The following is a 25,628-nucleotide window of genomic DNA, read 5'->3' as shown; positions in this document are numbered from 1 at the left end:
ACTGTTACTGTATTTTAAAGAGTGATTTCAAGGTATTTGTGTATTATAAAATAAATCATTATCCACAGTGCAAATTCAAAATGATGGGCATGTTGACACATACTTAAAATGTATAGCAAATTGGATGAAAGACCTTAAGTCTATTTGTTTCCTTTGTCTACCACCAAAACATTTAGAGATAGATGAACACAGCATCCCACAATTTGTGGATCTTGGATACAGCCTGTGTGCACCTTGGTAAATCATCCAGTCCACATAGCAATTAATTTATATGTGCTGTTAAAGTGCTTGCCCCACACCACAGGAGGATTTGCAAAACCACAGATTGAGATGTCTTGAAGTGCCTCTACCATTACAACCTGATTACAACAAAAATGTTCATCAGGTAATAATAGTTAACCACAGATGTGCTTGAATCAGCACGAGCAGTTTAGTATGTGAGAGTGCTACAGTGACATCCTCCTTTGATTAAATGCAAACAAAACCGAAGATGCTCATTTCAATTCTTGTTATAGTCTGGAGCATACAATGTTGCTGCAGAAGTTATCTGAGACGGTGCATTTTTCCTGCCATACAAGTCTTGAATAAAAAGCATAAATTTAGCCCCAATGCATTCATTGACCCTGCCTCTTAAATCTTCCATGCCTTACTTGGGTTATCATTGCCAGCTTGGCCAGCTTTTGTAACAATCTCTCAAGCCAAGAGCATATAAATTTTGCTCTGCTAAGAGTCACAATTTGTTCAAAAACAAAGTGGGGGAAGGGCCATTGCCTCAATTTTTTTTAAAGTCCCAGTAGAAGCACAGAGAGAAACAGGATTAAACTTGATAGAGAAAAAAGGGGAGCACTTCTCAGTATACAGACACCTCTCAGGATAAAACTGCACCTATAGGTATTTGATTCAGAATCTTATTTGCTTTCATAGATCAATCATTTTGTGAATGTGTTAGGGGCACGAGGCTGGTGAGAATAAATATGAAATAATATTTCTTAACTGCCCTTTCTCCTATTCTTCCTAGTATTAAGTATTTATTTATGCTGAAAGCAGAAAACAAATCATTAACATTTACGGTTCCAAACCTTCACTGACAATCTCGCAGGAGCGCCCACAGGGCTCTCAATGCAAGTCTCCTCCTGTGCAGGACACTTTGTTGAAAGTTTTGTAAATGCTTAAATGCACTGCACCGTTAATGCATTTGGTTTTTCATTTGGATCTCTATAACAGATATACCAGCAATAATTTTAAGAGGGTGTCCACTCAGAGCTTAATGTGATCCTGACACGTTACAAACTATAAAATTAAAACAGAGGACCTGTTCTAGAGAGATATATGTTAAAATATGTTTATTTTTAGTACTCTTTCTGAAATAGCTTTGGTTCCAATAAGGAGGATTTCTCACACTGGATTTTTTCGATTTGGATCTTTTTTCTTTTTTCTTAAAAGTTTAGAATAGAATAAAAAAGAATGAGCTTCACAAAATGCAAGTGAATGTAATTATACATAGTACTAATACAGTAAACAAAGAAAACTGAACATTTTAAAAACCCAGTAAAGCCTGTATCATACCCACTGAGGATATGCACAGACTCATGTAGAGTTTAGCACAGACCTATGTAGGGTTTTAGCAAATCCTGCCCCATAACAAGTTACTATATTTACTCAAATCTAAATTTAAGCCGACCCCCATAGTAGAGGTGCACTCATATATCGGTTGCAGATCAGACTGGCACTGATAAAAGGAAAATTAACATTATCAGCTATTGGCTTTTTTTGACCGGTGTAGCCTATAACGTCACCGACAAATACAGTATGTCTTCTGGCCTGGGACCCCAGATGCCACATGCCTGCACGCAGCCACACGCACGCATGTGGCCAGGAATGCAACCAGGCAGCATGGAGAGCAGTGCCCTGCAGGTAAATCTGTCAAGAAAAAGAGGCGTGGAGGTGGGGGGTAAGGGGCATTGGGACACAGATTGAGGCCACCACAGTGAGGAAGGGAGTGAGGCAGGGGCAGATGCTGGGGTTGGAGGCGCTGCCCAGCCAGGGCAGTGAATGGGACCCAGGGTCAGGAGCAGGATGGAGCTGTGGAAAGCTCTTCCCGGGAGGGGGTGGCAGCTCCCTGTCGCTGCGTTCATCCTGCAAGTGAGGCATGGGGGTGGGGGGTGCCCTCCCCAGATTTGTGCATGGGGTAGATACGAGCTGCCCGTTGTGGCCTTGGGACTCTCCACTCTGCTGCCTTTTCCTCTGGAGCCCCACACTGGCCACAGATCCCCTGCCCGCCCAACAGCTATAGGGGTGGCAAGTTATAGCTCCTGCTGCTGGGCGGGTAGGGACACGTGACCAGCACAGGGCCTCCGGGGCAAAGGCAGCAGGGAGGAAAGCCCCAACCCCACAGCAGGCAGCCTGCATCTGCCCTCACCCTGCTCAGCTCCGCTATGGTTAAAAGCATCCCCACGCTTAAAAATGATGGCAGCTTTAGTTCATCATTTGACAAGCTTTAGTTCAAATGCCACCACTGACATCTTTAAGCACCAGGATGCTGATCCCCTGGACAAGCCGCCCGCCGCAGTCATGCTCTACACCCTGGCCCTGGGTCTCATTCACTGCCCTGGCTGGGCAGTGCCCCCAGCTCTAGCCCTTGCCCCACTCCTTCCCTCACCGTGGGGGCCTCGATATGCCCCTGCCATGCCCCTTCCCCCTCCACAGACTTACCTGCAGGGGGCTGCTCTACACACTGCCCAGCTGCATTGCTGTAAATCGGTTATCAAATTGGTATAAGTCGATATAGCTGGTTCATAATCAGCTATGGGTAATGGCCAGGAAAATCTTTATCAGTGCACCCCTACCCCATAGTTAGATTCTATACATGAAAATATAAAATGTGTTATAATTTTCCCACTATAGAATCTAATTACTGGAGGTTTGTCTCAAATTTGTCCCTCCCCGCATGCTACAATTGGGAAAGCAGTGGCTGGGGGGGGGGGTTAATAAAGAATTTAGATTACACCTGCAGATGCTGTACACTACACAAAGTTCACAGTAGGGCACGTCTCTTAAGAGAGAGACTATTAGAAAAAGGGTTCAATTGACTTTTGTGATGTGGAAAAGGGTTATGGTTTTCCAACACTAGCACTGGAAGTGTCATCCCATTAAATATATAGTGACAATTTATATTCATGAAAATGAGGGGCTAATAGTGTATTTACTCACATACCACACAACTTTTTCCCCAGAAAAAGCCATCCAAAATTGGGGTGCGTGTTTTAAGTGAAGGATCCAATTTCCATGCCAAAATGGAGGTACGAGGATGCAGGAATGGGTGTTGGGGCTGGCTCTCTCCAGCTGCAATGAGTTGGTGCAGAACCTATGGCTCAGCCAAAAGCTAGAGATACAACTCTCTCATGGGTATTGCCAAATTGGAGGTAACTTTTGGCTGACCAGCCAAAAGCTACTACCAGTTCAGCAGCTGTTTTATACCTCTAGTTTTTTAGCTGAGCAGGAAAGGAAAATTGTGCGAGGCAGAGGAGTAGGTTCTGCACCAGGTCCCTGCAGCCGGAATTCACCTATTTCCAAATCTTGGAAAAATCCTTTTTCTTTATTCTGCTTTCCCAAACAAGATGTGTGTCTTATTTGGGGGGCATGTGATATGCAAGAAAATACGGTGGTACCAAGTAGAACACAAGTTCATTTTTAACTGGAGCTAGCCAGACTTCCTAACAATCTGCCAATACATTTGCAGACATACAGAACAAAATAGCTAACATGCCTGAAGTTGTCAAAGACTTTTCTATAATGGGGTTTGCACTGGCAGGAATTTTTTAGTGACATTCCTTCAAGTAGACCTTTTGAAGAGCTTACATCATGGCACTGAAAGAAGATGAACAGCAGATAGTGTTGCTCACCAACCGCCATATACAAAGAGCTGTATTACTTTAAAAACGCTCTTGTCTCACATGCATCCTCCTTGAGAATTAAGACATTGACAGTTTGAAGTATTAAAATAAGCAGTTTCTAACACAGGCAAAACACTTAAACAAACAATTGAAAAAGAAAATTTCTACAGCAAGATAATTACTGTGGGTCACAGTTCTAGTTGCTCAGATATGTTCAAGCTTGGCTGGGGTTTGAACATATCCCAGACAAAACTGGGGCTATCTACTAGCAAGGGAGCTGTCTCCCTTCAACACATCTTAGAGCAGCCTTTGGGCTGAGAATGTGTCCCTATGCATTAACATTGATCTAACCCAGTGATGCTCAACGGTTTGCCCCTCAAAGGAGTCAGAGTCAGAGGAGTGGTGCGGGCCAGTCCACGAGCCAGACTGAGCCCCATGCGCCTGGATTGAGCCCTAGGGGCTAAGCATCACTCCCTCCCACCCCATGCACCAGAACTGGGCCCCAGGGCCTGGCACCATCCACTCTTGGTCCCCCACATGGAACTGGCCCCAGCAGCCAGGCGTCGTCCCCTCCAGGCCCTGTGTGCTGGGGTTGAGTGCACAGGCCCTGATGCTCCCCATGGGTCTGGAAATATGGCAGCAGGGAAATGGTGGTACCACTCCCCTGCCATTCAATTTCTGGACCTGTGAGTGTCCCATGGTGCTGGATGATATGTCACTGTTGGCTGAACATGGCCTTCAGGTTGGGGGTTGAGAACCCCTGATCTAACCAAAAAATGGTCCAACAAAATTATATCAAGCTTTAATGAAATTATCATCTTTTTGAAAAAAAAATAAGCTTCTGGCTAAAAACAACCACAAGAAATTTAAACCCAAATGAGAATTTTCCAGAAGGTCACAAACTTCTGAAGGATTGTGGCTATAAAAGAGTGCTTTAAGTCAAAACCAAACAATGTTACCGTGAAGCCACGAGATACACACTGCTCATAAACATGAAAGTACATGATCTCAAAAGCAAACATTTATTATGACGATATACTGTGGACAGTGAGAATAAATGCTCCTCTGGATTTAAAACTTTTACTGAATGACTATTCTGGTTATTTAATTGTGTAACTATTGGTCAGTAGCAGCACTGATGGGGCTTAGTAGTGCGGTTGCTAAAGAGCCTCTGTCATATCTCTGTTCATTTATGATGTGAAATTCCAACCCTGATTTTAAACTCCCTCCCTTTCCCCCTAAAAATTAATTCAGATGAATTCCTGATTAATAATAAAAGGCCTTGCTATCAGCATTCAGAGCCCCAGCCGGGGATGTCATGGCTCAGAGGGCAGAAATCTGCTTAGAGCTACAAGAGAACCCAACTGAATTTGTGGCGTCTCAGTCTATGAATGTGTAAGCACTTCATCTGTTCACCAAAATACAATGTGCTGAGAAGCAGGGGTGAAGGTAGCTGTATGCATTATGGACCAAGAGCAGAGATAGGTGGCAGTGTGCAAGAGCTGAAATCACCGTGGCAAAGCTGGGACATCATTAGTTACATACTGATTGAACAACAGAGTGTATGTGTGTCCATTCAAGTGTTTGCTTTTACCATAAGGGCTTGCACTGAAAAATAACACCAATTTGTAATTTAGATGCACATTTCTTTCTTGATGCTTCCATTAAATTTTGTCATTTCTTCCCCAGCTCAGTGATTCTGACTCTGAGAAATAGAAAAAGTACTGGGTAATGATCACACTTTTTGTCAAGCTGGCAAATCCAGTGTTTCTCTTTAGCTATCTGCCTGGCTAATCGGAAAGAAGCAATAACACAATCCAAATGAAACACCACCCAACCTATCTGGTCTGAGGCAACAGAGCTTCGGATGGACTCACAATAACCTGACTAGCTTATCCTTGAACAGCGTGGCAAAGAGCACTCACTTTCCTAACCAAAATACATTTTACCTTACTTGTCCTTAACCCAGCTAAGTGCACAACAAAGGGAAACATGGCTACCAGACATCAATGTAAGATCCATTAAGCTCTTACTTCACAAACCTCAGCTGGCACTTGTAGCAGGGCACTGGGGAGTGCCTGCTCCTTTAAGGGAGCTAGCAGCCTGCAATGCTGCTTGCAGGTGGTGCAGGGAGCTAATGAGAGGCTCATCTGACTGGAAGAGGGCTCAGACTGGAGCTACATAAGCTCAAAGCCCGAGTCTGTCAGGAAGTGTAGCCCTGCCAGCCGCAGGGTTAGGAGCTCCAGCCCAGGAGAGCTACCCAGGGCTGCTAGACTGACTTTTCTGTTGCCTGCAGGAACAGTGAGGCTTGAGAGCCTTACCTGGGAGGTTTGCCAGCACAAAAAGAGAAGGGAAGGCTTTCCCTCTTAAAGGGGCAGAGGGCTTGTTTCCCCTTTGGTGTTTCTGTTATAGCCCAGGGACTTATGGTTTGAGTTACAGTTTTACACTGGTGGTTTGGGTTAGGACTGTAGGGGTGCTATACAGAGGTCCCATTAGTGCTCAAGGGGCACATGATCACCTTGAGCTCTGCCAGAGACAGGCTCAAGGCATGAGCAGTTCTAGACCCTGGAGCGGGCAGTGTATAAGGCCAGAGAGGCAGACAGGGACCAGGGGTCTGGTGTCTGAAAGGGCCAAACCAGAGCTAGTGCCTCAAAGCCAGGTCTGATACAGTGGGCCAAGGCTAGAAGGCCTAACTGAGAGTACAGGTGTGGATGTCAGGGAGCCCAAAGCCCCAACAAGAGAACACTATTACCATAACACCCACAAGGCTTGAGGTGTGATGTAGGGAAGGATTGGAGCCAGGCAATTAGTCCCTAAGGCTTGAAGTGCCCTGCAGTGGCACTGTTATAGATTGAGGCCCAGAGAGGGGCCTGGGGAATAGTGAAGAACAGTAGGGTGCTGGGGAACCCTAGCAGGGATTCAGCCAAACTGAGGCCCACGGGAAAGCCCAGGAGCAACCTCCCTTTTAGAATCATAAGGAACATCAAGGCGTGGCAGACAAGATAGAAGGGAGGGCACCCTATGGGCAGAGTGAGCCACAGTCACAGAGCCACCAGGGGGCATCATGGCTGCCCCTGGGACCTCAATGTGCTAGTGTTGCCAAGATCTATAGGAAAAAAAAGAAACTTCCTGGTACTGTTATGCTGTTATTTTTAGTGGTCCATCCACCAGAAACCTAGTTAAAACTAGCAAGGTGGTATTATTTGCTTGGATGGATTACACTGCTGCCTCAATTAATAGATGTCTGATCAAATATTTAGTACCTGGATTATAAAAATTCTGAAACAGGAATTCAAAAAAAAAAAAATCTAGGGTCATGAATTAACATGCAAAACCATCAAAGGATCAACATATGCTTTTCTTTTCATACCTCCTCATCTTTCAAATTCACATCCACTTTTTTTGATTGGATAGCTTTAGTTACACGGTCAATGTTGTTTTCTCTGCAGTAATCAAATATGTTCTTGTCCTCCTCCCTAATTAGGAAACAAAAGTGGAAAAATATGTTGTCTTACTATGTAACACACAAACTACACACATTAGATGCTACCTTTACTTGCAGATACATTAATTTCAACATCCTCACTGGAGTGGAACAGATTTCCAAAGCTGTCATGCAGAATAATGTTTCTCAAAGACAAGACAGCACAGCCTGTTTCCCTAGAAAGTAAAAGTTAGTTTGAACAATACTGTACAAGAGAAAGAGAGAAAAAGAGAGAGACTTTGCTTACACTAATAAACTCCCATATGAAATCAAGAAAGTTAGGCTATACAAGACAAACTCAACCCAGGCATAAGTCATTGTAAATCCTGCAAATGAAAATAAGGCTAAATTTGGTCCCTCCTCATATATATAGGAAAGCCTTCATTCAACTTTCATTCACATTTTCTAGTCTTCCTTTCTCATAAATGGTGGCAAAGATATATCTATATATCTATATCTATAAAATCTTCTTCAAAATCAATTTCTTCTTTGCCAGATTCCTCCACAGAGGCTCTGGTGTTTGGAACATTACAGAAGCACTACAGAAACACTGGATATCTCAGAAAAGAGCCTCCATCCATTGACACAGTTCTCTACAAACAAAAAGAGTTATTAGAAAGGAGATTCAAGATATTTTAATACTATTCTATTTTTCCATCCAGGGGTGGGTGGGTGGGTAAGTGTGTGTGCACTTGTGTGTGTTCGAATAAGAAGAGATTATTCAAGGCAGCACTAAAGACCCTTCACTCCCCTAAAGAACCAGGTGTACTGCCCTTGCCAAAGCTCCCAGGAGGGGTTGCAGGGGGCTAAAGACTGAACTCAGAACACTAAGTGAGATCATGCCTGGTTGCCTGGTGCAGCTGTGCTCAAACACAGTTTAATGTTATGGTAACATGTCCTTTGGGGTGAAGTTTGAAAAGGGATGTGGTATAAGGATTTCAGATTTTACCTGCAAATCCCACTGATGCACAATGGGAGTTGCACAAATAAATCTAAAACCATTACTAAGAACATTTCTCTCTCTAAGTCTAATGCACACTGAAGACCCAGCTGTCATCCTCCAGCATACAAGCTACACTGTTGGGCATGATAAAGCTGTTCCATGATGTCATAAGGAATCTTATATACAATGTCTATAAAATGTCTTGTTACCTTTATGTTAATAATGTTGTTTCATGTTGGCTGGTAAAAACAGAAGGTTTAACATGTTGCAACAGAGCACTGCATCACTCCTCACTGAAAGATCCATTTTTAACTCCAACATCTGCAGCACCTTAACCTGCCAATTTCCCAGCAGGAGAACAGGGCTGAATGAATGTGTATCTGCAAACTGCTGTACAGGCTACCCCTCATCAAATTTCAGCCTGGTGCTCTGATATATGAATACAAGCTTTATGTCAACCTGACCCTGGACAAGAGTTTAAGTGATTGTTTGTGGACTGACTGAAAGTAAAATAAAACACCAGTCCTCAGCCTTTATGGACTTTCAAGGATTTCACAAAAGCTGTGTCAACACACAAAAGTTCTACCAGATTAACAGGACTGGTCTGGTTACAGAAGCATAAAGGTCTAGTATAGCTGCAGTTATATCAGTATAAAAGTGCCTATACAAGTATAGCTTATTCTCTTATGTTAAAAGGGACACCAATTTAAGACCCCTTCACACTGCCATAACTCTTTTCACTAAGAGGTTACCAACTCTAAGTATTTGTTGGTAAAAAAAGAAAAAAATTACAACAAAACAAAACAGTTGTAGTGGGGGAAAAAAATCTGTAAGGAGGCCAAAGTAACCTCTCCATTACAAAATGCATGACAGTGCCACACAATTTAAGAAAAGCATCTGGTTAGCTCTCCCACTGTGCATTCTGATTTTCTGTAACTCAGTTCTATTATGCCACAGTATATGATTAATCTAGAGCAGTAATTCTCAATTGGGTTGTCGCAGGATCTTAAAGAGGGTGATGTGGGTGGAGAAGGTAAGCACTTGCTCTTCCCCTCTCCTCCCTTTGCCCTCTCCACTGCCTGGCCCCTGTGTAAAGACAAAAGCACTGTAATAAATAAAAGTTTAAATGGGGTGGCATTATATTTAGAAAAGTTATGGACTGAGGGGGAATGAAGTCTAAAAAGTTTGAGAACCACTGACCTAGACAAACAGCAGAACCCACAGTTCATAATCTTTAAGGAAGTATTCTATGAGAATGGAGAACTTGCTGGTGTAGGTTCACAACCAACAGGGAGTTTATTAGACCAGGAAGAAATAGGATGCAGAATGTGACAAAACAAATTTCAGGAAGACTGACTCCATGTTATCAAAATACAAAAGAACTTATCTTATTTGGGAATACACTGACCTTACTTTGCCTTGGAAGGCTAAGATAAACACTAACAAAATGAAGCAGAAACTAAAGATGATGATCCTTGCCATCCAATGAGGGATGAAGAGAAGCCCTTGGCAACAGAATTGTGACTGGTGCTTCAACAGAAATGAGACTATGGGAAAAATGCTGGTAGCATAAATAAGTATTATCTGTTTACATTCTGCTATTAAAACTTAAGAGATATTAACCTAGAGATTTACATATGGAGTTTTATACAAAACTTTGTCCCACCTATTTGGCTTGTCTGTATCATCTTCTTTCCTAGAGACCTAAGGAAGGGTACTGTGGTACCTGAAAATACTGTTTAAATCTATCCCAACCATGAAGTTAGTCCAATAAAAAAATATCAACCACAGATATCTTTGCCTCTTGCACACTTACTGGACCATCATGGCTACATCATTTCAACAGTACTCAAGAGTACATACCTTTTTATGAAAAACCCTCCTTTCTCCTATAACTGAAGAAAAGGGGTCTACACTAGAAAACTTGCACCCCTGATCATTGTAACCGGTGTATTTTTTTATCTGAACCAAGATAAACCAGAACAATGTAGAGTACAGTTGGTAGTATTATACAGGATACCAGGAATATTAACATCTTAACTTGCAAAGCACTTGTACTATGCACATAGCTATACTAGCAAGTGTGCTTCATAGTGGCATGGGTAAAAACATCCCATGGGTGAAACAAGCTATCCCAGAAAAAAGAAGTGTTGTCAGCATAACTCTGGCAGAAGCCTAAGGTGTAGCCAACACAGCTATACCAATCATGAACCACTACTGCTCTCAAAGCCCACAGTATTCAAAAAATAAAAGCTCAGTTCCAAGAAACCCAATCTGTTTTCAGAAATTTTAGAAAAGCAGGTCCAACCTTACATGCTTATACACATTCTGACACACAGGAAGTAAATATAGGTATCTTTGGATTTACAGAAACCGAGTTCTTAAGAGATTAACAGAATAGTCTTTTCGCAATCTGATTCAAAAGAGATGAAGACTAATATTATCAATCTGTAGTATAACAATTAAGACTGCTCATGACACAGGTAAAAAATACCGGGAGCCCCAAGTAGAGAAACTTGGAATGATGAGGGGGATTTTTTTCCTAATGATTTATCTTGATAAAAAACAGTGTTTGTCAGAGTATTGTGTAATATGTAGATATTACCGGTCCAATTTTTGGTGGATACTCTGCAAATGGCTCAGAAATCTCTTTGTGATGGATTCAACAGAAGCTAAAAAATGAGCAGCAGAGAGGAAGAGATAGCTGAGGAACACTGTACGGCTGCTGTCTGCATGGCATTAAAGGAAAAAGGAAGATTTAAAATGATTACCTCTATCAAATGACTTTGACCAAAACTGAGTTAAAACATACATGTTATCTGTCTTATTTAAGATATCTACAAATGGTAAAGACCACAAAACTTCAAGCTAATGAAATATACAAGGTTTATTATTAAAGAGAAGTAGAAATGCACTGAAGATAGAAAAGATGTGAAAAGGCAAATCTTGTTTTGTTTCCTTTATAGATTAGCATTATATTTCTATAGTGCTATAATCCATTTTTCATTTTACTGACCCAACGTAAAAGAGAGGTAGAATTAGTATTTTATTTAAAGATCACCTACCAAGAGGGAAAACTGTGTCTGTGCCCTTGGCTTTTTTGGGTTTTTTTGATGACAGCCAAAAGGTTTTGTTCCCTACAGACAAACACAGTAGCCAAAAATGTTTCTCTGCTCTCTGCCAATAGCTCTGAAAGAGGAATATGAAGTCCAGTTTCCCTCCATTTTGCTGAAATCACTGGAAGCAGCAGACCTGGAATGGGGGCTTCCTTGAACCTTAACTGAAGGTAAACTGAATTTTGAATGGGCAGATCCTTCCTTCTACCCACGCAGAATATGCAAGTTAAACAGTTTTAAACCAAAGATTCTGAAGTAGCTTTAATTTTTAAATATTGTTAATCAATTAAACCTTAATTTCTCTCTAACTGTACCATTATAAACCAACTGGCTCTTTAGTCTTTCACAGAGAGTTCCAGGAAAGGCAAGGTAGGGAGAAAAAAAATACATTAATTTCTAAATTTTAAAAAGAAGAGGGAAAGGAATTATTTTCTTTACCTTTAAAACAAAGCAGTGAACAGATGCCTATGCTCCATCACTATCAGCAACCTTTTCCCTTTCTTTGGATTGATCCTAAATGGTTTTGTGCAGAAGGATTTGGCTGAAGAATGCCACCTTGCCCAGGAAGGGCCTGTATGCTGCAAACAGGTGGCTTTGCCCGTCTGCTTGGCACAGTGCCGCCAAGCATACTGAAACTCAATGAAGCACAGCACAGGAGGCAAGCATGGAGCCAGGAGACACTTGCAACAGCTACTGTTTATGTCAAGGCCTTCTCCCCCCAAGGGACCCATTTTCACATAATCTATAATTATCTCTTCGCTTTAATCGCCTCGTCACTTCTGAGGCTCTTCTGAGGCTCTCCTGGGCACAGGAAAAGGAAAAGCTCATTAACTGAACCTTTTCTCCTCTCTCCAGCCACCCATAGCTTTTAATTGCTTGGTGTTGTTATTATCTATCAGTGCAACTGGGATCATTTTCATAAGAAAGGGAGGTGGGAGGGAGGGAGGAAGGCATGTGTCCCCGAGGTATGCACCACAGACAAACCTTTGCTTTCTCAATTATTTATGCCAGCTGAGGTTTTACAGGCTGAATAAATCCATAACTCAAGTTTATTTTGAACAGTCAGGTTTCCTCAAGGGAAGTGTTGCCCACTTGCCTACACACTTGTGTGCTGTCCTCAGAGAGTACCTGGGACATAATAAGACATGTGTCATCCAGTTCTCCACCCATCACAAAAATGCATGTGCAATTTGGAAGATTAGCAGCATTGTATGATAAGGGGCAGCAGGGAAACAGTCACTCCCATTCATAGATGTTAAATCTCCTTAAGGTGGAGGGCAGTGACCTAAAGAAAACATATGCCAGGTCAATGTTTGAAGAAGGAAAAAAAAACACAATCCAGATAGAAAGGACAGACACACACATGTGCACGTGCATACAGACTAAAATGAAAAACAAAACAAGTTGCTGCAATAGCCATGACAAAATAATTTTCTTAAAATTAACATAAGCAAAAGAGTGGCTATTCCTAGATGCCACCAAGAGTAAGAAGTGCCTGGATTTTTAAGTGTTTTGTTTCCAAGCAATTGTGCTTATTTGCAGTAGCTGTGCATAGTGCAGCCTGCTTGGTTTTCTCCAATCAGAGGAGCTCTTTCAAAAGGTTTTATAGCCCAACATGTGTGTGACAGACATCTGTGGTGCACCCACTCTGCATGCACGTACATACATAATACCAATCGGAGTTCTTTATTCCAAACCAAGAACACTCGGTCCCATTTTTATACCTAATTCTGCAGCTTTGTGATCAGTTAGGACTAAAGCATTCCCAGGGAAGGAAAAAAACACTCTTAATCACTACGATGTTTTCAAAATCCATTATTGTTTAGAAACAGCAACTTACAAGTGCATAGTGGAAGAAGCTCTTTAAAATTCTGCAGGCCTTTATGCCTGACCACACGCAGTGACCTCTGGTATTTTCTGCCAAAACAGTTCATTTGTCTCTCAGAACAACTAATCAATTCCAGAGCCCATCAATCATTCCAGTTTTGCACTAGTCTAGTCTAGCTCAGAGGGGGCCAGATGGCTGACTGTGTTAGTGGGATTAATAAAATTCTGATAGATTACATGGCATCAAACGGACTACAAAACATGATGGGGACTATCAAATCTTTGCACAGGAGAAGGTGGGGGGGAGGGGAATGAGGGTGTAGCCCATCATTTGTTGACATTTTAGTTCTTGCTTTATGTCTAGCTCCTAAACTTATCCCCTAGACCTTAATCAGGGCCTCCTCAGAAGTACATGTGGCTCAAAGGGCTCTTCCTTTCTTCAGAACATATTGAAGTGGTTGGGTGGAAATTTGCATTAGAGAAGGGCATCTTTCTTAAATGATCCCCAACACAACCAATTTAACTCAGCTCAGAACTCTCTCGGCATTATCTAACTTGGATCACCAATTTAATCTAATCAGAAATATAAATAAGGAGAATGAAGTCTGAGAAACCCAAGATTTAAGGAACAAATCTTACATAATTTTAGGTTGCCTGAACTATTATAGAAGAATTGTTTATGTTAAATCAAAAAGAAAATGGCCTGCTAGTAGCATTATATTATTGCACACTCACAGAATCATAGAAAAGTAAAGTAGGGCTTCCTACTTTGAATGGATCCTCCAAGTCCATTGTCTAACCCAGGGGTGTCACACTGATGAGCATAGGGCCAATCCCCAGGCCAGATCAGGCCCACAGGCACATGCTATGTCCCGTGTGGGTCTGATCAGATGGAGGGGCAGCACTGGAGTCCAGATAGTGGGTCTCTGCTGGCCCAATCTAGCCCACTGGCTGTATGTTTGACACTCCTGGTCTATTAACAAAACTACGAAGTCAAACCTGCCACAACCACAATTTACTTAACTGACCATAGCAAAGTAGGGGGACCACAGCAGCGAATGTCCTGCTGCTATACAGGTTGTTAAAATACGCTCAAGAGATCCCAGAAAGAGGGCCACACCTCCAACTACAGAGGAAGCAAAGCCCCACAGAATGCTCACCAATTTACCCAAAAGGTAAAAATACTTCCTAACCCCAAACAAGGTGACTGGTCTGACCCTGAGTGGAGGGACAAGATCCCCCTAGCTAAGAATCTACAGTCTTAAGTCCCAGCAGGAGCTCTAGCACCCCCTGGTCAAAATCCTCAGCCTTGGCTGCAGCCAACATTCAGTGCTTGAAGAAGGCAACCCCTCAACCCCCACCCAAACATGTAGCAGCAGAAGAGGAAAAAAAATCCTTCCCAGTCCTGTGTTGTAACCAGCAAAGCTCAGAAGCCTGGGAAATATCCATAGAAGAACACAGGCATCTCTATTCCTGGATCAGCATTTCCCAAACTTTTGGTTCCAGCGGCATGCTTACAGGGCCTCTCCCAGCCTGCAGCACACCGGCCGGCCAAACATGGAGTGGGGCAGGGGGGGAGCGGCCGGGCACAGACCGGGAGTGAGGGTGATGGTGAGCGGCCAAACAGGGACGAGGGGGGAGGGGGTGACTGAACACAGCATGTGGATACAAATCACTAGCTGGAGCCACACCCTGCACCTGTCTGTGTGTCCCTAGCAGCAGCAGGGGGGCGTGGCTCCAGCCAGCAGGGGGTGCGGCTCCAGCCCAAAATTCTGCAGCACACCTGGACGTGCCTCATGGCGTACCAGTGTGCCACGGCATACCGGTTGGGAAACGCTGTTCTTGATCATCTCTGACCCCTGCTTATCCAACCTCTTCTTGAACATTTCCAATGATGGAGATTCCACAACCTCCCTAGGCAGACTATTCCACTGCCTCACTATTCTAACAGTGACATTTTTCCTGATATCCAATGTAAACCTACTTTGCTGCACCTGCAAGCCATTAGTCTGCGTCCTACTCTCTGCAGCAAGAAAGAGAAGGCATTTCCCCTCTTCTTTATTGGCCACTCTACAGCTATTTGAAGACTGCAATCAAGTCCTCTCTTAAACACCTTTTCCAAAAATTGAACATGGCTATTTCCTTCAAACTCTTCTCATATGACTTGCCTTCTAAGTCCTTTATCATTATTGTTGCCTACCTCTGGACCCTCCCTAACTTCACCATGTCCTTTTTAAAATTTGGAGCCAAAACCTGCGCATAGTAGTCTAAGATGAGGCCTAACTAGTTTGAGTCGTGAGGCATGATCACCTTCCAGTGTTCTGCACCTAATGCTTCTATAGCTGCATCCCAAAATCACATTCACCCTTTGAGCAGCTACATTAGCTCCAGCCCCAATATCCAATCTATAAGATCCTTATGAACTGCACTCCTATCCTCCAATGTGTTTGCAGTTCTTCCTAGTTTCGGGTCATCTGCAAGGTTGCTCAGGAAGCTTTCAATTCCAGTATCCAAATCATTAACGAATAGGCAGAACAGCACTGGTCCCAGGACACAACTGTGGCACTCCACTCAAAACTTCCTGCCATTCTAACACAATCCATCCCTTTGCTTGTAGCTAGTGAACCAGTTGTCTATCCATTTTATAGTATTGCCCAACCCACATTTCTCCAATTTGTTTAGGCGAGGGTCACGTGAGAATTTCAAAAGCCTTGCTGAAGTCCAGAGCACTGAATCTACAGCATTCTGTTCATCTGCCCAAGTTGTTACTGTGTCAAAGGAGGAGATCAAGTTTGTTTGGCATAATCTGTTCTTAGTAAATCCATGCAGGCTGCTTGTAATCAGACTTTCCTCTTCCAGATGCTTACAAGTGAACTTTCTTAGGATATGCTCTAGTAACTTCCCAGGGAGGTAGGGTTAACCAGTCTGTAGTCCTCCTTTTTGCCTTTTATAGAGGGGCACATTGGCTCTTTTCCAGTCCACTAGTACCCTGCCCACCTCCCACATCTTCATAAATATTATTGCCAAGGGTCTTGTTCAACTTCTGTTATGTGAATGTTTCCACCTGTCTATTGTAATACTTGTAGAATACTCGTTATCAATTAAAAAAGCAAAATAACAACACTGATTATTTCTGGTTCAACAGTATTTTGTGCATCTCCTCCTTGTTATGTAGCATATATGAGACTTGGCTGGTGAAGCAGCAGGCAATCTTATCTCGTCGTTTATTAAGTTCCAGTTCCGACTGTTTATTCACAAAATGATTAAACTATTTATACTCTTTGTACTTGTAATGAGATCACCAGATTAAAATAATACTTTCACTGTGAGGAAGCAAAAATGTTATTCAATATACTCATTGTTTTATGTAGTTTGAAATTACAAATCATTTCTAAAGCTTTCCTTCAAGAGAAACTTTAAAAAGTTCAACTACCTTTTAAAAATGCATATTATTTTGATATGATGCCTGAAGCAAGCAGGACAAATTTACAAATAAGAGATAAAATTTCTGTCCCTGAAGGGTGCTTGACCTTGACAACACTGGGTTATGGCAAGCAATTGTTCTACGTTAGTTATGGGGCCACTTACTGGCAAGATTATGAATGCCTCCTTATTGATGACAAGTTCCTTACTACCCCAAAGCACATAAACTGGGTCTTAAGTCAGAAAAACTTTTGACATTAAAGACTGAACTGTATATTCACAAATTGCACTGATTTAATTGAGTTTCTAAATGTGTTAGTTACATCAGTATAACCTATTTGTATGGATGCTCTTAAATATTACAAACAGACTGAAATCAATGCCAGTTAAATCAAACCTAACACTTTTGCTCTATTTCCACTGTGTTCCAAATTATCCCTTTGAGAATTACTGACAAGGTGGGATCATACCACCTCCACAAAACTTCTGCTCTTGCAACTTCTAGAGCTCTACCTAGCTTTAGACATAGGTACAACATGGCAATTGCACTTTGGCCAAAATCTACAAATCTGAATCCCTAAAATTTGGCGCTTAGCATATTTACTCAAGTATAAGACTACTCTGAATACAAGAATCCCGATATTTAGATTCTGTACAGGGAAGACATACATTTGTTATAACTTTCCAAGTACAGAATCTAATTACTGAATGTTTATTTTGAATTCATTCCCCTCCCGCTGCTACAGCAGGGAAAATAAATTGCGGGGCTAGGGAGAATCAGGTAGCCCCCTTGCCCTCGGCCCCACCCCCCAGTTTATTCCCTCACAGCCCATTTCCATCCCTTACTGTCAGACCCTACTCTCCTTAAGAACATGGAAATGAAGAGCAAATTTGAGACCACTGACTGAAATAAACATGCCTGTAGTAATTTAGTTAGTCCAGATATTGATGCATTTTGCTTTTTTTTTTTTTTTTTAAGTGCTGCAAATATTAGCACAGGTACCCATAAACACAATTTTAAGAAGAACTTCTGTACCTACCTATATATAGTACAAACTATGCATGATATTAGTTCAAAACCAAAAAGTTTATGGTTCACTGGGCTTATAGGTTATTGGGCTGGACCCCAGCAGAGTCAACAGCATTTCAAGCCTTGGTGATCCCATAACTCAGCAGTGCTCTGTATGTGTATGTACTCCAGATATGCCCCACAAAGGATCCATGATCCCCACAAAGGATCTATACGTAGCCTCCTACTCACGGAACTGGGTATTCTTGCTACAAGTCCAGGGATGCTACACAAATTTACATGCAGATGATATGCAGGGGCAACCTGACCCAGCTCCACCTAATGGAGGATAGGACCACACTAATCATATGCTCCAGATTGAGAAAAGGGGTGACAGAGGAAATCTGGGTGAACTGTTTGGGGCCCCATTTGGTGATATTTGCTAGTCCTTCAAGGCTCGTGAAGAAACAGGAATATTTGAAAATGGGAAAGAAAGGCACAACTCAATTCAGGAAGTAAAGAAGTAGTCAAATATATATACTATGTAGTGGCTCACCATGACTTAAAAGGAGTCAGCACTGAGGACAACTGAACAGAATTCACACAACCACATAAGTTATTCAGATGGGCTTTACTAGCCTATTGTTGTGGTAGGTTCCCATCAGCATGTCAAATGTAGCAATTTTGGCACCAAGTTAAAGGTACCAAAGGTGTGGGTCCAAGGCATCAAGGAAGGTGTGGGTCAGGGTAGACTCTGGTCTTCCTCATAATGCAGTACCTCTAGGCCCAATGCCAGTTCTTTGTGGAGGAAATACCGCCCCCTTTTTAAAGGGGGGGGAAAAGAAAAAAAAAAAAAGGTTCCCATCAGCATCTTAGCCTTTTGGGTTAAGATCAAGCATAGCATTTCTGGCACCAAGGGGAGGGTGTCAGGGCTGGCTCTGGCCTTCCTGGTGTCAAGCCTGGTACTGCAGTACCTGTAAGTCCAGTGCTAGTTCCCCATGGGGGGAACACCAACTCATTTCTTTAAGGGCCAGACAAAAAGTGCCCATCAGTGTATCTACCTAATATGGGCCATGTGTTTTACGGTCATACTCAGTATTGACTGCATTTAATCAGCTTCACAGTTGGTTTCCATTACTGAGCACATGATGTTTTTAGCAGCAGTTAAATGATAAACAATTTATTTAATGAAGTTTCCTTGTCTGTGAATGTAAGAGTAGGGGGGAATCTCGGCTTATATTCAAGTACATACGGTATGTTCTGTATTAGGAACATAAACATGTATTTTGACACACAATTCTAAACACACAGGTTTGAAAACACTGGTACTGGTTCCTTGAATGTTGATCACTTGTTGACGTACAGCAGATGACTGTTAGCTCTTTCAACAGCTTCATATATAGTAGACCACAAAATGCTACTGATTTGCCAGTAGCTCCTATTAGCTGCAGATCAGATGGACTTATTACTATTCCCACTCATTCCTTCGTAGAAAATTGTAACAGACCATTCATTCTTCCTCAGAGATCTTATAAGTAGGCTTCCACAGGGTTCCATCTTGCCATGGATATTTCTTGGAGAGATTGTGATAATTTGGCCTTCAGAGTCATTGGCCTGCTCTCAATAGTCAGCTCCCTAACGGTTTCCGCCTCAACTTCGTATTCCTGATTTTCCAAGCACCATGGCCAGGCTAGAGTCCTGTAAAGGCTAAAACAGCTTGTCTGAATTGATCCCAAGTTAGAAGTGATATCAATAGATGGACTAATGCAATCTGAGTAACATGGAAGTAGTTTGAACTGCTTTGTCCACAGAATTTATGACTAAATGCAGTCTCAATGGCATGCAGAAGCTATAATCACTGTTCCTGGATTGCCAAGTAGCATCAGTAAACTTTCAAGTGTGATGTGTTCTTGACTACTTGCTGTTATCCTCATGTTGGACTATCACAGTGTATTCTAATGGGACTTCCTTTGAAGACCATTCCTAAGCTTCTGAAAAGGCAGAATGCAACCACCTGCCTCCTAACTGAGCACTAAGTTCTATGCTAGCAGCACCCAATTTATTGGGTGTAACTCAAAGTGTTCATTATGTATGAGGTGCTGAAAAAGTCTGGCTGTGATTGCCTTTATCCTGTCTCCCATAGCAGCTGAATTATCTTAGGAGGGCACATGATGAGACACAATTTGGCAGAGTTCTCTCTATTCTAAAATTCATTGCTTCCAGCATTCTGCCATAGCCCAGGTATGCTGAGGTCTTTTCTGACCATGGAGCAGGACGTATTTGTGCACTTGAGCTTCCTCAACTGGATTCATAGCTAAAAAGTATTTAGCCCATCAATTGCCAAAGGAAATAGAGGCTAAAACGGGTTTGATTATTTGTGCCAAATGTTGACAAGTTCGTTTTACTGTCTGGATTCATCCCAAAAATGACTATGATTATAATTCCAAAAAACATGACCACACAAAAGAATATAATTTTTCTCTACATCTAGGACTCTGGGCTTGCAGATTTTTTTTTTTTTTTTTTATGTGCTAAGCACTGAGTATGTGAGGAGCCCCAATATCCCCAAAGTCCATGTCCTTGTGCACACATGAGCAGGAATGTGCATTTCCCCAGGGACAAACAGCAGGAGCACATATTTGTGCTGCTGCTACCTGTCCCTGGGCATGCCCCTGCAGGTGCGCTATAGTACGTAGCAAATTACCCTGAGTGGGGTAGGGGAGGCGGGGGCTGGTATTTAGTACAGCATGCAGCCCCCGGGATCTGAGAAGTTGGATAGACCTGGTCTAGGGAACAATCCAGTGCTCTTAGTTTAGATACACTGGCTTCAGCTTGAAAGCCAGCAAACCCAAATCTTAGGTAAAGTGGTATAACACTATTCATATACAAGCCTGTTAAACTAGTTTAAAGCTGCCTGGAGAGGTTCAAAAGTACACCTAGACAATGAAGTACTCTTTTGAACCAGGTCAATGTTATATGTATACAGCAAGCATTCCAAGATACAGGTCTAGTCAGTCTTCCAGGCATCCGACACAATACAACACTGACTGCTTCCCTTCCCCCTGCTGACTGTTGTAACTGGCCACTCTGGTATATGACCAGAACTCTGCTGCCCCCTTTTCTTCTTCCAACTTTTGTTGACGTTTTTTAAATCAGTAAGCTTCTTTGTCCTGTTTGTTCAGCAAGGGCTATCTTTCTAACAACCAGCTGTGCCTTCACTTCATACTCAACCATAGGCCCTTGTCATGCCCCTACCCTAGCCTCTTAGGAACCCAAAGTGTGGGTTCAAGTATGACCCCCATTCCAGGCACCAAGAGACAGGCAAGCACACTGCAAAATATGGTCAAGTGCAGGCTAATGAACTTCACTGAACTCATGTTTAAGGGAGAAGGCACAGGTCATCTATCCCCTGACACCTTGACAAAGCATGGGTGCAAGCACTCTCCCCCACCCACCCAGTGCAAGGCATACTAGGCTGGCTTCTCTCCCCGCCGCCCATCCCATGGTGTCAGAGTCACACACTTCAAATGTCCAAAAAATGACCATTCTACCTGGATTGCACTGTATACATGGATCCCTCTGACCCATGACAACTGTGAACTAGGTCCCAATTAATGATGTTTTGGAACAGTTCAATTGTTGTGTGTCCATGTTCTTATTGCGTACTCCCTTTCAGATTCACCAGCTGCCCACATACACCTGCCAGCATGTTTTATATTTTAACCCCTGAAATGCCAATTATTATAATTAAAATTAAATAGCCATTACACAATTTCTCCCATGTACCCCCCAGAGATGTCTTGTGTACCCCCAGGGGTAAGCATACCAGTTTGGGAACCCCTGCTCTACCATACCATCTTGATAAATTCCGTAGTCAAGATCTCACCAGTCACCTGTATTGGGGCTAGTCTAACAACACTTTTTACAGCAATACAATCATGACATAAAAGTATGGTACTTTTTTTCTATTAATATAATTATACTAGTATAATCTTTAACATGGATGCTGTTATACTGGTATGCATATGCTTTTACTCACAAAGCTTATTCTTATATGGGGAGAGGAATACAGGAGTAATCGCATTTATTTGAGCATAACCTCATCCAAACTAGGTGCCTATATTGTTTAACTATAGCGGCATGGCTAAAATGATGCAACATTGTATGCACACATAAGGGTTTAAATTGGTGAGAATTAAGGATTTGCTATATAAGATCTGGCAAAGCCTTCTAGAAGCACAACTATCAGCATGCTGCTTATTATATGCACCTCAGAAAACAGTTCTCCAGGTAACTTTGAAAATATTTAAATGTTCTATGCAAAATGTTCTTGTAAATACTATTCAAATAAGGTATTCTTGGAAATAAACAAAACTTGCTTCATAAGTAGCAAGAAGAAATTTAGAATAATTAAATAAACAAAAAGAAATTGTCAACGATATTCTGCTGCACTGAGCAAAGAACAGGCCTAAAATGGGAATAGGTGTACTAATCCATTCAGCCTTCTATTATGGTAACAAGATTATGGAGATGAACCTTTATGAAATTCAGTACTCAGCACTACCTAGTTGGTTTAAGAAACTACTGTGCTGATATGGCTCAGTTAGCAGTATTTGCACTCCTAGGTTAAAAGTAGCGAATTCAAGGACTTGAGTTCAAACCTAATGCCGATGGTGTGGCATTGCTGGCTTCTGGAAGTGCTATTTCCTAGATCACATGCTAAACCAAGATTACCCCTACCCACATTTGTTGAATGTTCAAGTGGAAGCTATAGGTTTGTTGTACTTTTCAAAAAGAAGAGGGGGATAGCCCCAGATTCCTGGCCAATCTTTCCAGCTCAGTTAAACAGGTTATAACGTTCAGTGGAAAAGTTTGAACTACAGGTGAGGGAGACACTGTTGCAGAATTTCTTATTCAATCACCCTACCTTAATGTGTGGAATAGTTCATGTCTGTGTTCATGAACACAGTACCCCTGGCAGCTGGGGAGGGGCATGGCTGCGCTGAAGGTGGCGGGAACACGGCAGCAGAAGCGTAGCAGCAGCAAGTGCAGAGCTCCCGAGGAGTTCCTTTGTGTATTTAAACATGGGGAAAAAACAGAAGGAACTTGCCCTCCTGCTAGCTAGGAAAAACTCAGACCTAGTGGGGCTCACGGAAACCTGGTGGGATTCTACCCACCACTGGGCAGTAGACATCGAGGGACACAGGCTGTACAGGTGAGACAAAGCAGGGAAAAGGGGGGGGGGTAGGGTGTAGCGCTATATGTCAAAGAGCAATACACATCCCCAGTGATCAGGATGGGGTCAGAGGAGGGGCAAAATGAGGTGCTCTGGATAAGAATGCAAGCGGGGCACAGGGAAAAGGGACTTGATAGTGGGCGTCTACTACAGAGAGCCTCAGAGGAACGAGCTGGACCCAGAATTCTCAGGTAAGCTCACAGAGGCAGTTAAGTTAAAGTATGTGGTTATCATGGGTGACCTAAACTACCCAGACATCTGCTGGGAGGAGCAGTCAGCCAGGTCTGACTGCTCACGTAGGTTCCTAGCTGGGATACAGGACCTCCACCTAACCCAGGAGGTACACAATCCCACCAGGGGAAATGTCTTGCTGGACTTGGTGCTTGCCACAGGCGACAACCTGGTGATGGGGTCTGCGGGTACTCCACCACCTAGGCGACAGTGATCATTGCCTGCTAGAATTTACTATCCAGCGCAGGGTGGTGAAAGCAAGCAGCAAGGCAGAGGTCCTCGACTTCAGGAGGGCCGACTTCTGTAAACTAAGACGGTTAGTAGGAGAGGCACCGGGGTCTTGGAGCGTCAATGAGATGGGAGTTCAAGACAGGTGGTTGTTCCTCAAGGAGATGATCCTCTGAGCTCAAAGGGAGTCAGTCCCAATGTGCACCAAAGGGGGCAAGAGTACTAAGAAGCCCCCATGGCTTGGCAAAGGCATCCAGGGATGCTTGAGGGCAAAAAGGGAGGCGTCCAAACGGTAGAAGCAAGGGGCGATCACCAAGGAGGATTACACCTCCTTTGCTCGGGACTGCAGGGAGGCTGTTAGGAAGGCCAAGGCAGAGATGGAGCTAGGGCTAGCAACCAGCATTAAGGATAATAAGAAGTCCTTTTTCAAACACATAGGAAATAAGAAGGCAACGGGTAACATGGGGCACCTACAGATAGGCTTGGCAGCCTAGCGACTGTGGCAAATGAAAAAGCTGACCTCTTTAACGAATTCTTTGCCTCCATATTCCTGAACAGGGACCGGGACATCTCTCCCACTAGAACTGCAGATGGACCCAGGGGAGGCACTGCCATGCCTAAGGTCAGGGATGACCTAGTTAGGGAACTTTTGGAGGGGCTGGACGTGTTTAAATCAGTAGGTCCAGATGCTCTTCACCCGAAGGTGCTGAGGGAATTGGCGGGGGTCATAGTGGGGCCCTGGCACGGCTCTATAAGGACTCATGAGGCACTGGCCAGGTACCGGAGGATTGGAAAAGGTTCAACGTGGTCCCCATTTACAAGAAGGGGAGAAAGGAGGACCCCAGCAATTATAGGTCAGTCAGTCTTACCTCAGTCCTTGGGAAGACCTTTGAAAAAATTATCAAGGAGCACATCTGCAAGAGCCCAGCAGGGGAGCTAATGCTCAGGGGCAACCAACATGGGTTCACTGAGGGCAGGCCCTGCCTGACTAAACTTGTTTCTTTTTATGATCAGGTCACAAAGTCCCTGGACGAGGGTGTCGGGGTGGATGTCATCTTCCTGGACTTTAAGAAGGCCTTTGGCATGGTTTCCCACCACATTCTCTTAAAAAAACTAGGTGGCTGCAGCATTGATGCCTACACAGTCAGATGGGTGTCAGATTGGCTAGATGGTTGCACCCAGAGAGTAGTGGTGGATGAGTCATTTTCAACCTGGAGGGATGTGGGCAGTGGAGTCCCCCAGGGCTCGGTCCTGGGGCCTATTCTGTTCAACATCTTTATCAGCGATCTGGATGTGGGTGTGGAATGCATACTGTCCAAATTCGCTGATGACACTAAGTCGTGGGGCAATGTGGGCATGCTGGAGGGGAGGGACAGAATCCAGCTAGATTTAAACAAATTACACAGGTGGGCGGATGAGAATAGGATGCAATTCAACGCAAACAAATACAAGGTGTTGCATCTAGGGAGAAGGAACTAGTAACACACCTATAGGCTGGGGAACACCCTTCTTATCAACATGGTGGCAGAAAGGGATCTTGGAGTCACTGTTGACTCCAGGATAAACATAAGCCACCAATGCAAGGAAGTGGTTAGTAAGGCTAACCGCACCTTGTCATGCATCTACAAGCAGGTCCAGGGAGGTGATCCTTCCCCTCTATGCAGCACTGGTTAGGCCACAGTTGGAGTACTGTGTCCAGTTCTGGGTACTGCACTTCAAGAGGGATGTGGCTAGCATTGAGACGGTTCAGAGCAGGGCCACTTGCATGGTCAAGGGGCAGCGGGGCAGGCCCTACAAAGAGAGGCTAAAGGGCCTGAACCTATTCAGCCTCCACAAGACAAGGCTGAGAGGGGATCTGGTGGCCGTTTACCAACTCACCAGCAGGGGGACCAGCAGGAAATTGGGGGAGGCTCTGTTCCCCCAGCCACCACTCGGGGTTACTAGGAATAACGGCCACAAATTGTTAGACAGAAGGTTCAGGCTGGACATCAGGAGACATTACTTTACCGTTAGGGCTGCCAGGCTCTGGAATGGGCTCCCAACTGAGATGGTACTCTCTCCTACCTTGGGGGTCTTCAAGAAGAGGCTGGACAGAGATTTGGCTGGGCTGATATAACCCCTGTACCCATTCCTGCCTGGGGCAGGGGGTGGGACCTGTTGATTTGTTTAGGTCCCTCCGACCCTAAGCACTATGAAACTAAGATGTGGGTTTGGCATTTGCGAATATTTGAAACCGTG

General features: G+C 43.4%; 1 protein-coding gene across 1 annotated transcript in view; it reads right to left on the bottom strand.

Annotated features, from left to right (window-relative positions):
* The window catches only part of ACBD6 (acyl-CoA binding domain containing 6), a gene marked incomplete at its 5' end in the record, with an annotated part of 137,997 nt that overhangs the window by 72,064 nt on the left and 40,305 nt on the right, over window positions 1-25,628 (bottom strand). The window contains one exon of the mRNA XM_014526695.2: window positions 7,264-7,369. Within this exon, the coding sequence (XP_014382181.1) occupies window positions 7,264-7,369 (106 nt within the window). The remainder of the gene's footprint in view (window positions 1-7,263; window positions 7,370-25,628) is intronic.

This window comes from Alligator sinensis, unplaced genomic scaffold, assembly GCF_000455745.1.
Source record: "Alligator sinensis unplaced genomic scaffold, ASM45574v1 scaffold2165_1, whole genome shotgun sequence".
Lineage (NCBI taxonomy): Eukaryota > Metazoa > Chordata > Crocodylia > Alligatoridae > Alligator > Alligator sinensis.
This window is presented reverse-complemented; position numbering and strand designations above follow the sequence as displayed.